The sequence below is a fragment of the Simochromis diagramma genome, unplaced genomic scaffold (genome assembly GCF_900408965.1).
Source record: "Simochromis diagramma unplaced genomic scaffold, fSimDia1.1 OVJJ01000320.1, whole genome shotgun sequence".
NCBI lineage: Eukaryota > Metazoa > Chordata > Actinopteri > Cichliformes > Cichlidae > Simochromis > Simochromis diagramma.
The window spans coordinates 8,128,228-8,140,328 of NW_024386773.1; the positions used below are offsets into that span (position 1 = coordinate 8,128,228).

Genomic DNA, 12,101 nt, shown 5'->3' on the forward strand with positions numbered 1-12,101 from the left:
CACTCAGAGATGCACACATTCGCCACAATTTTCTTAAGGTTTTATAGGCTGGTACTCACTGCTGATCTTCGCATGCTGCTCCAGGACTGAGATACAGGACGGCTGGTTTTGGTGTCTATGACCTCAGAGCCCAGAGATGAAGGAGGCATGTAGTGTCTCGCCCTGGACTGAATCGCCATCTGATAAGCCACCTCAAATGCCTGTCCCAGCGTTAGGATGATCTCGTAGGTCTGTGTCTGTGTGAGTGGAAAATAAAGATTCATTGTACTGAAATATGTGACGAAAAGCAAAGCAGGCATAAACAACTTTTTAACAGCTGACTTTAAATGACCGCACACAACAAAGACAAAATCTTTATGCACTTTGCTTGTGTGCTCAGTAAACATTTAATTTCCATAAAAAAACACAACTAAGCACCTTGTATTAGTTACGCTACAAAGCTTGGACTAAAAAAGTCTTCTGAACGTGTTACAGTATTTGTTTTGAGTTAACCACTATTCAATTTGGTTTGCAAACACTTGTTTTCAGCAAATTCGCAGCACACAAAAGCGCTGCTCTTCACATTTTTAGGATAATTACTTTGTATAATTATCCACAGGCTCTTGTTTAAATATGATGCATTTACAGAGAAAAGCTAAAGCAGTTTTTAATCTGACATTCTGTGCATGGAGGAACTGTGTGAAGTATAAATAATCGAGGCTCAGCAGTGGTTTTTTTGGTCCTGTAAAGATCTTTTTCAATGCAGTTCATTAAAAAAAAAAAAACAAACCCACAAACAAAAAATGTTTCCCTGCAGTTAAAGTGCCCCCACAGTGGTCGAGCTGCCAAAAATGAAACCTCACTGCTGACCTTTTAACAGACCTTTCGACTCAAATGACAACATAATTTGTGCTTGTGCATGGAAATGCCATGCATAGCAGGAGTGGGTCTTTAATCAAGCTATTTGATGAGCCAATCAAGAAAATAATCCATAGGATGCTCAAGGCAGGTTTAACTGCAGGATATATGACGTCCTACAATGGGACATTTTGGTTTTCTTTCTTTATTTACCCAAAAATTTGCAAAATGTTCCACAATGATATGAAAATATGGGGCTGTCTATAGTGGATTATTTTAATATATTAGCATAATTACAGTGTATTATGCTTATAGTTCTAATTCTATTAAATCAATCACAGGGCTGATGTTACTCACCACTTCCACAGTGCTGAAGACATGACAGAAGTGGTGGCCACTCTTCAGATCCTTGGTAATGTATGCAAATGTGCAGAGGTCATCTGGGTCTTGCGCGGCACATGAGATGTTCCTGATCTCATGTTCTGCTACTATAGTCTAATGAAGACAGGAATGAAGTGAGCGCTAAATGGGAATCAACCACTAATGGACAGTGAGAAAGTCGACAGCAGTGTTTGCATTGGACAGGTCAATAATCAATAATTCCCATTACCTTTGTGGCTGCATCGATGAACTTAACACCTCTATAGGTAATGGACAGTATGACAACTGGACCCTTTTTGGAGTCCTTGGATTTCTGGAATAGATACAAAAAGAATAAGTGAGAAGAAAGAAAAAAATCACTGCCTGTTTTGGGGAGTTTATTAATTGTTATGACGGATAAAAACACTTTTCAGTTATTCTTGAAAAAGATGGAAAAATTAAGGTTTTGTAGTACTAAACCCAGATAATAAAGCCGTAAATCTTTGTCCATTCTCCTACAATTTAGGCTTTGTCCTGTTTCATACTTCTTTTTTCTCTCTTCTTTCCCCTCATGTTTTCACCAGTCGCAGCAGACGACTGCCTCCCAACCCCCGAACCTCGGCTCTTTTGGGCCAATATGGCTGATCATCTCCTTTATAATAACCTGAACACAGATCATGAACCAACAGTATTGCTGCTCACATGAAAGCAAGCAACCAAGCTAAAGGTTTAGTTTCAGCTGTTTACTGGCAGATACATCTAGTTGTTACTTTATTGTATTTTAGTGGACTTAAAAATGTATTTATTATTGGATTGATGGCATGAACTAGCGTGGTGTTTGCCCACAATGTAAATTAAAGTAGTAAAAAAAAAAAACCAACCAGCAAGAACCTGTAAGAAAAAAAAAGGCTTTTTAAACCTTATTTTGGGAAAATACCACCAATTTTTTCAAATTAAAATAAAAAGTATGTTTAACTGGTTATTCTATACATAAAGTTATAGCTCTCTCCCCAACCACGCGTCAGCGTTGGGTGTTACCACGATGGCTTTTACATTTGCTCTTAGAAGGACATTGATAAATACTTACCCTAATTTTTGCACAGGCATCTTGTGTGGACTCAATCCCTCGTAGATCCCTGATTATCAATGATCCTAGATACTAGAGGAAAGAGTCAAAACACAATTTAAAAAATGATTTAAAAGTTGGTGCTGGCAAACGAAGTCAACTACAGACACAGACGGGCCATCGCAAGCACAGGATGTATTTGAATAAAAGTGTTCTACACTATTTCTTGTTTAATAGTGTTTAATAGTCCATCTATAACATATTTACAGCATATTCTGGCATCTATGCTGAAGACAGTAAAAGTGACTTACTGTTGCCTCGTACCCGCAGGAGTCCAGAATGAGTTTCTCAGGCTGGTGATGCCAGGCGGAGACCGTGGCATAGGTAGCAGAGTGGCTCGGCGGCCGGAGGTTTAGACGAGACTCTTTATGCCGGTCGCTGTGTCTGTCCTGCAGATGCAAATGAACAGGCTGCTAAATGCAATAAAGAGAACAGACTGATCCAAGAACAAAATATTCTCTGCCTTGTGTTCAATTTTTGTAGATATTAAAGGGGATAAAATGCTATTTTTTCAATGTTTTGCAGGATCTTTGTAATCACACTCATTTCAAATACTAATTTGTGCATCCATCAAGTTGGCAAGGTAAAGGGTTTCTGACCGCTGAACATTAGTGTGAAGGCAGATGTCTGGTCAGCAGTTTAATGCAAGTCTTTTATGCTAGGAAACTAATAAATATTATGCATGCTGGGCCTTAAGGTCAGTGTAGGCTGTGCTCAGTGCTTTCATGAATCACTGTCAGAGTAAAATATACTTATGATGATCATTACACACTAAGATTTTATGGAAATTGTAAGTATTGATTTTTATACAGCAGTGGTACCATATTCCCTTTCCTTATTTGTGGATGCTCCCGTGTGCTTCCAGATTGGCCTCAGTGAGTCAGAAAGCAGCTATGCCAGCTTCACTGTTTGTGTTGTAGTTTGACCTTTAACAAATGCTAAGATTTGATCACTGTGTTATTCTTGGTTTCTTCTCTTAAAGAAGAAACAATAGTCTACAAAGATAAAAAAAAAAAAAAAAAAATGCTCAATGGCACTTCATGTCTTTTTTGTTTTTTCTTCCTTAGACTACTTCATCACAATGATCATCAATTTATTTTTTTTATATTTTACACATATTTTCTATATTCTATTTATCAGTTTGGGGACTTAATGGAAGTTAAGATTAGCTTAATTAGCTAAAATTACACATATTTATATATAAGAAATAAACTCAAGTTTTTGTTCATTAAGAATCAGCAGTGCTTCAAATGTTTATTTGGACAGGGAGAAAATATCAGACAGATGATTAAATATGACATTGAGTTTTCCAACTATATTGATTCAAAATGTCAGCTCCAAAATGTGGGTTTCCAAAACTTTCCGTCGACTGTATTTTCTACGTACATCTGAGCACATCCTTAAGACTAGAGCCACAAGGTGGTATGAGCTGATCAGGATATCTCCAGGACATTTCCTAGTTGAGGTTTATCAGGTATGTCTAATCAAGAGGAGAGCCTCAGGCAGACCCAGGACATACTGGAGAGTTTATATATCTCCAAGATTAAGGACTAAGCAAGAGCTGTAGGAGGTGGCTGAGTGGAAGGATGTCTGAACATCTCTGCTTAGACCTGGCTACGCAGCAAAAATACAATGTAAAAACCCAACAACCTTGAATGCACCTCTGCTTCTTTCACTGGTTCTAGTTACATTTTGCTTTAATCAATCACTCTGCACATCCACCCTTCAATGCAAAACTTAGTTTTACATCCGGACCAGCACAGCACATTTAACTTTCGGCAGCATTTATTTATTTGTTTCTTTTATTTATTTAAAAAAGAAAGAAGAGGTCAGAGTGATGTGATTATTTAAAACGAAATACCAATACCCCCAAAGTTATTTCTACTTGGTAACAAGCAGGAAAGAATATGAGCCTCAGTACCAAGAAAAACCCAAATGTTAGACACTGGATAAGACAAATGATGTCAAACCTATGGCTAGAAAGACTAAATATACTGTAAATATTATGTATGTTAGATTGAAGGTCAAACAAGGGTTTGTAGAAAAGGCTTGCAATTAATCTGACTGACTTATTGTCAATGGTTTTCTGTGTGCGGAAACAGAGAACAGGCTGTTTTCTTTGCATCTTTGTCATTTCTTTGTGCCTGATTGTGCTCCTGCATCTGCTGAAAGCTACAGACATTGTTGGAGAAAAGCATTTAGGTAAAAGAAGGTGGCACTCACTACAGAACGTGGCCTCTCGCTATAAGAACGCAGAGATACACTACAGTCTTGGTCGACTCCTCTTCGCCTCCGATCTGACTCGGTCAGGGGAAGGAGCATGTCCATGGAGCGACTGGTGTAGGGGTCCAGCTGACTCAGGGGAGATGTGGTCTGGGATAGGAGGTCATGGAACTGCCATACGCATCGACACACACACACACACACACACACACACACACACACACGCACACACACACACACACACACAGATTAATGATTTGAAAGCACTGTCTACACAGGCTGGTTTTCCTGATCTACATCCAAGCCTAATCCTCGACAAAAAGAGCCTCTTCCATGGAGATTCTCAATTCTTTTTAGCCCAGTTTAATCTGCCTGGGAAATCAGCCCTCAGTATTTAACTGTTGTGAACATAATGATATTGAAGAATCTCATTCCAAAATTAGATTTCCGCTGCAGAAAGAAAAAGGATCCATTTTCTCACAAAATGATGTCGGTATAGAAAAACAGCTCAACCGTGCCATGCTGCTTTACACTTTAGCTCTGTCTGGATTGTTGTAGAGTAAGAAAAAAATAAACTAAAATATAACAGCACACAGGAACGAGGGTAAACATGCTGAGGGGAAAAAATAAATCTCATAACAGACAAGAGTGACACAATATGTGTGTTATATCGAGGGTATGAGCAGAGCTATCCTTCTTACTAAGCACATTAAGCATATCTGATCTATTAATCGAATAAGTGTCGACAGTGGTTAAATAGCAGCACTAACACTGCTGCAGTCTGGCTGGTGCTTTAAATAAAAACATCTTCCATCTTTTAGAGCTGACCGTATTTTTGTGAATTCTAGAGAAAATGTGAGAAAATATGAAATGCATTACCATAATTGGGGACAGACGACGGGACTTAGATGGAGCCTCTTCGTAGGGTCTCTCTGCTAGAGAGGCAATGATCCTCTTCCTGTGACCCAGAGGACCAACCTTAATAACCTAGAGAGGACAACATCAGGGCATAGCATGAGACTTTCCTGTACTCTTAGATCCATATCTTACATACAGGAGTTTATCTAGACTAAACTAATATAGATACTTTATATTCAAAATAAACTGACACAGAGTTGGTGGCAAGCACCCCTCACTGGCAGGCATCCACAGGCAAACAGAAATGACTCTCGTCAATAATTCAACCTCAATCTGTTTTGCCGTAAGCTTGAAGTACCGCACTGTCTCCTTCTCGGGACGCTCTATAATTTACGACCCATTTTTGGACATAGTGCTTAAAAAACACACAAGACTTTACTGATTTATGTAGGATAACATGTGACATATGAAAAGGATAAAGCATAACAGTGTCACTATGTAAATACACACTGTGTTTGCCATTCACAGTATAAAAACACTGCTCGTCTATCCACAGCATCTGTCTCACTAAACATTTTTTTTTTTTTTACAAAGGCCGCTGCAGCTAGTGAGACTCAAATCATCACAAAAGGAACAATAAGCTAATTTTATATAGTCAAAACCCATCACCCCAAAACTGACAATTTGCATAATCGGCTATTAACATTCATGCTCATCCAGTAAAGGTGGATGTTGAGTGATTAATGTTACATTTGCAATTATGTCACGGGTACAAAATATTCCATAACAGGCTCATATGATTCTTTGTCTAAAGCTTCAATTATTTATTCAGTGGGAGTCGGAGGCAGAAGAGGCAACTGGTTTGTGTGCTGGATTTCTGGTGCTGTTTTCATCAAAACCATGTGCAGAATCCCAGTGAGGCCAGTGTGCACGAGGCCTGTGAAATGAGACGGAATTTAAATAGTAATAAAGAACACCTTGGGATTATACAGGGAACCAGCTCATAGATCATCTCAGTGCTCGATGCTGTTTGCAGTGAGACGCTGAGGAGGATGTCGGAGATGTGATGGGCAAAGTGAGTTCAGATGCTGAGAGGCAGTTCTGCTACTCTGCACACTGAAAGTAATGTGCCCTGCACTCACACCCCCATCCTTCTGCATCGCAGTCTGCTGGACACCATCTCTCACACACTGCATGGACAGTATGCTTGGCTGCTGCTCGACTGTTGCTGCTGCTGCTGCTGTGACTGCAGCTGTTGCTGGTTTCTGCTAATTTACCGCCACAGTTTTTTTGTGTTTTTCATAACTATGCACACAAACAAACTGAGTGAGAAGTGCAAAAAAAAAACAAAACAAAAAGAAAAATGATGACTCAGTATCAGCTTTGTTGCGGTGCTGTCTTTGCGTATGAGCCATATTGGATCATCTCATTGCTGGTATTTGTTTATGAGTCACAACAAGAAAAATAAATAATATTTTCAACACAATCTGTTATAAATTAGAAAACACGGAAACATTATCACCACATTAAAAACTGACAGACAGATTTTGATTCCATATACATCAGAGATCCAGTCAGACCCTCTCTCAGAGCAAGAAATATTGATCACATTATTGCAGTGAACAAAGGAAATGCACATTACTGTTGATTGATTGACAACCATTTGGTCAAATGAGATGGCTGCATTCAGACAGCTGCACAACACTCACTCTGCAAACAAAAAAATTGTATTGGTATATGGATGGAATTTATGTATTGCTTTATATAACGCACATTCCTGTCTCATCACATTCTGTCCGACAAACTTGCTTGTATTGACTCTCACAACCCTTGTGTCTCTGCTGCTCCGATGTCAGCAACATAACCCTATGACACGTTTGGATTATCCTATTTTCACATATGAAGTTTGGACAGTTTTAGGAAAATCAAGTTGGGATATTTTCCAGTTGTCATCTCTCACATGCAGCATACATAAGGAAACAGCCCACGTCCATGTTCTAGTTTGGACATTTACTATATATATATATATCCACTATGATATAGGCAAGAGATCACCACTCTCTCATGGTAAATTACCTTTTTATGAGTTTCTTGCTCTTCACATGAGCAAGATGATATCATAACACTGAATTTACACAAGCTTCTCCTTCTTATAAAGTGCAAAAAGGAGATAATGCTGCAGACATTGCACAGCTTTCATATTAAAGCAATTGATCAACAATAAACTTCCACTTTGCAAGATCTCTAACATCAGTTATAAAAAGTGAAATTTGTACAACGTGAATAAACCAGGTATCAAGTGGCAAATGGAAAAACATCAAAAGGATGCCTATAAAGTTGTTGCAGCTCAATACTGCTTAAGCGCTTTGATTTGTGACTCCAGCAGACAAGGCGATGGCTATTTGCAAATCGTCATCACAGGCAGATTAATCCATTTGGATAATTTACATGTAGCCAATATTATCAATATTTCATAATAAATTATTTTTTAAAAAGAGCGCCGTCTTGAAAAATCTCTAACTAATGATCATGTGTTTTTCTACTTCCATATTCTAGTAATAATGTTTCAAACCTGTCAGGAAAACACTGTTCTCCATGTACACACAATCTGAGAAATCAATCCTCCTACACATGTTGCACCCATGTTTCTAGGCAAAATTAATAAGACCGCCTCTCTAATTACTAATTATCATAAAATGTTACACTATTTCCATACGGATAAAACCAAATTACATTTCTCCATGTCATCAGTCACAACTTTGTCTCTTAATTTACACACATCTGTTAATTATCCACTAATTACTGTGTGGTGATTTTGTCTCTGCTATAGTTTTATGCAAATGCTTCCATCACGAAGCATTTCTGATATTTCGGCTCAGCATTTTAAAGTGCTGCTTAACTTCGTTGGGAGCCACATATTAAGATGGCCTTGTTATTAAGGCTATGAGAACTGGCCCACAGCATCACAGATTCAAAAGCTGACGACTTCATCCATCCACAGAGTTAATCAGTGCTGGACTGTAAACCCTCAAAAGTTCATAGAGCTTAATACAAAAGCAACTAATTATCAACTAAGGCAAACTTAAATCAAATGTTTTCTGAATTATTTTCCAAGTACATGCTATATATCTGTACTTTAATTTTAATAACTGTACACTACTGCTTTGGTAACTATTGTCCATGATGTAAATATATAAAAATGTTTGTGTGTTTCTGTTCTATGTCCTGTGTCCTGTTCTGTTTGTATATGTGTTTTTTTTTTTGCTGCTGTTCCAACCAAATTCCCCCCTGTGGGACAACTAAAGGATTATTAAATTCTATTCTATATCCATTTTTGATATGAATCCAGAAACACTCACACAGACCTCTCAGTCTCAAAAAAACTTCATGCTAGCTGTGTTAAAAACAATTGCCAGAATGACAAGTGACAAATGAAAACAAACTACATTTCCTCTACCGTTTTGAAATTAGTTTTATAGCTATAAAATATAGTTTCTGTGTCCCTTTTGTTTAGAGTGCATGTTTTCCTGGTGCAGAGTGTTTTTTCTTGCATCTATGGTTTTACCTGACATTAGAAAACATGCTAGGTTAATCCTGCTTATGTCAGCCCACGACACTCTTATGAAAGATATAATCAGAATCTGAAGAATTTAACTTCCTGGTTAAAGAATAGCTTTATATAATACAATGACCTGTATGATTGCATGCTCTTGATGAACATCAGCAAGACAGCTTAAAAATATTAACTTTAAAGATTTTCTTCCTTAACAATGAGCAGAGCATGCTCACTCCTTGCGGTGCCACAGTGTTAGTCACTAGCTCACCTACCCACCTCAGCCATGACAGCTTTGTTATTCAAACATGAAGGTAAATAAAACACGACCCAAGCAACTGAACTGTAAACATAATGGTACAAATATAGTAAGTACTAAGGAGAGTAGCGCATACAATATTAATGGGTGAGCACTGACTATTGTAGACACAGTTAAATACTTAATACTTACTTAATTATATTTTTAGGTACCATTTATTTTATCAAAAAAAAAATGTTTTCGGACTCAGAAAGGGAAAAACGTCATAAAACATTGCAAAATGTTAGTAGAAAAAAATAAGTAAAAGTAATTTTTTTGCTACTTTATGCATTTAATTACTCGTAGTGCATGCATTTATAATTTGAGTAATCAGTGGCCTCTTACATTGATGATCTCCAGTTCCCACAGGTTCTTAACACACTCCAGTGTGCGGTAGCCGCTGGCAAGAAAGTTGGGCAGATATTCATGCAGACCAAGGCCATCCAACCAAGTGGCAAGAGATGTGCTGCCATCACACCCCAGTGCTTTTACCTACGGAGACAGATGCATCTAAGTAAGCAAGAACTGTGACTTTATGGAAGGACAATTTGGGTTTTCTACCCAACTAAAGCTGACTGCTGCAGCAGCCATGCTAGGCAAGTAGCTTAAAAAACAGCAATGTCAGTTCAGCTCTTGACTGAAACATCAACGATTGCCGGATGGAGTGCTGTGAAATCATCATTTATAGTCCCCGGGGAAGGTTACTCCTGACTTTGCTGATCCCTACATCTTCCATCTAAAGTTTTCTCATCTCCAGAACAAAAATGTAATTTGTACAACACTGCAAAGCTTATGATCTTAGGTGACAGTATATCAGCTGCTTCCACTTCTTTAGGTACACTTGTTCAAGTGGTGGTCTAAAGGAACTAGTACATGCCCATGCTATAGCATTGTTTGACCTGTTCATGCTGGTGGCCATGAAATGAAAATGATATGATGCTTTGCTGTAGGCACGTAAATAGGTAAGTTTAGCTAATTGCTATGTGGTTGCTAGGCAACATACCATAGATCATGTATAATTCAGTTTTTGTGGATATAAATGAGATGCTACTATGATGACAAAAAAAGATACAATACTTTTAGATGGTGTTATAATTGTTAAACACTAAAAACAAGTCATTTTAGCCTGTTGCTTAGTACAGTAATTGCTAGGGAATCTGATGACATCAGAAACCTGATATACATAATAACCTTCAGGAGCCTATGATGTACCTGCGTGCCAAGTTTGGTTGCTCAACTCCTGACTGTGTAGGAGGAGTTAGCAGCCAAAAAAACAAACACACAGACAGAGATTTGTACAGTAAATCAGTGGCACGTAGACATAGTCAAGATCTGCTCAAACCAAGTTCAAACCAAGAACATGGAAAAGAGTTGCTTTTAATAAAGCAGTTTGGATAATATTGTTCCATTCTTAAAATAACTTCATCAGTTTCCTTCATAGTCCACCTCAAAGTAAATATGCAAGAAATGAACCTTGGAGAAATGGAGGTGTAGCCGTATGCAGAATGTAGAAGGCAAGATCAGAATGATTCACTATCGTACTCACGACGGTAAGAACAAAATTGGCCAGTGCAACCGTTACATGAATTTAACAGTAATTTTGCATGCACAGTTGGTTTTTGTTCAGTTTAACAACATTTCTACAAACATCTTAGTGAAAGAGGCCAAATGAGTTCATTAAACTGTAATGACTTCCATATTAACCAGAGTTCAATCTCACAGAAAACATCTGTGAACTAAAACAGGACTCGCATCACGAAGGTGCTGGACCAACTGCATAATGCTATCATTTTAATGTTTTTAACAGAGTCACCGGTTAATTTGTGGATTAATGTTAAAATGATACTAGCGTAGTATAAAACATAATTCACTCAAGCATACCTTATATTTATTTTTTTTTATTGTAAATGAGGAGAAAAATTGTCTTTTAAAAATGGATAGTTGTCTAAAACAAAAGTAACAACTAGTGTTTTATGACTCGTTTTTTCATTTGCAGTGATATCAAACAGATATCAGAGTATAACAAACACAAATAAAGCCACTCATCCATCCATCCATTCATTCAACTATCCTCTTAATCAGTTGTCCAGTTGAGGGTCACTGAACTGGAGCCCATCCCAGCTATCATAGAGTGAAAAGTGTGTATTCCTGAATGAAAGATAATAGGTTTTAAATGAACCCACTCTGTCATTTTGTTTGCTTAGACAGCTTTGTTGCTTCAGGCTTAACCCACTCTATGGACAGCATGAATACTCCTTCAACACTATAACACATATCAGGGTGCCATTTATCTATTTTTAGCTTATTTGCTATTGTTAGTGAAGTACTTGTCCTTATTGGGGTTTTTTTTGTTATTTGAGATCCTGTCAGTTGCTGGTCTCCTTAATGCTGAAGATAACCTACGATATTAAGCACCTTGGGCAAGTTGCGTGCCGCGTGGAGGATTTTCTTTCGATGTCCTGGATCAGTGATCCCGATGTCTCTGAGATCCTGGTCCTCCATCACGTTACTTCCCTGCATGTGCACAAACACAGGAGAGACACACAAATAAACACATTCACACACAGGCACACCCAAAGGCGTAGTCATCAGACATACGTGCATGCAAACAATCACATACACACAAGCACATAGACAGTACGCAGAATGGAAATGGATATACAGAACAACAGTATGCAAGAAAAAATCATTTATAATACCGTGTACATATTTGCACAGAAATAAACAATCCACTCAAAAGTATCATGACTTGCTCCACAGCCTTACTGCAAGGGTAAAACTGTGACTGAAAAAATACACACTTGCTCTTAACACACACCGCATGCGCAAACACGCAGAATATGCAC

General features: G+C 38.0%; 1 protein-coding gene across 7 annotated transcripts in view; it reads right to left on the reverse strand.

The window, feature by feature from the left end:
* Positions 1-12,101, reverse strand: part of anks1ab (ankyrin repeat and sterile alpha motif domain containing 1Ab) — a 53,279-nt gene that overhangs the window by 8,441 nt on the left and 32,737 nt on the right. For all 7 annotated transcript variants that reach the window (XR_005692316.1, XM_040006284.1, XM_040006276.1 and 4 more), the window contains 9 exons: positions 11,671-11,769; positions 9,601-9,747; positions 5,426-5,533; positions 4,547-4,717; positions 2,575-2,712; positions 2,285-2,356; positions 1,448-1,531; positions 1,195-1,332; positions 60-236 (listed from right to left, as the gene is read on the reverse strand). Coding sequence is in view for 6 of the 7 variants with exons in the window: in XM_040006284.1 (XP_039862218.1) it covers positions 60-236; positions 1,195-1,332; positions 1,448-1,531; positions 2,285-2,356; positions 2,575-2,712; positions 4,547-4,717; positions 5,426-5,533; positions 9,601-9,747; positions 11,671-11,769 (1,134 nt within the window). In the remaining variant the exon portion in view is untranslated. The remainder of the gene's footprint in view (positions 1-59; positions 237-1,194; positions 1,333-1,447; positions 1,532-2,284; positions 2,357-2,574; positions 2,713-4,546; positions 4,718-5,425; positions 5,534-9,600; positions 9,748-11,670; positions 11,770-12,101) is intronic.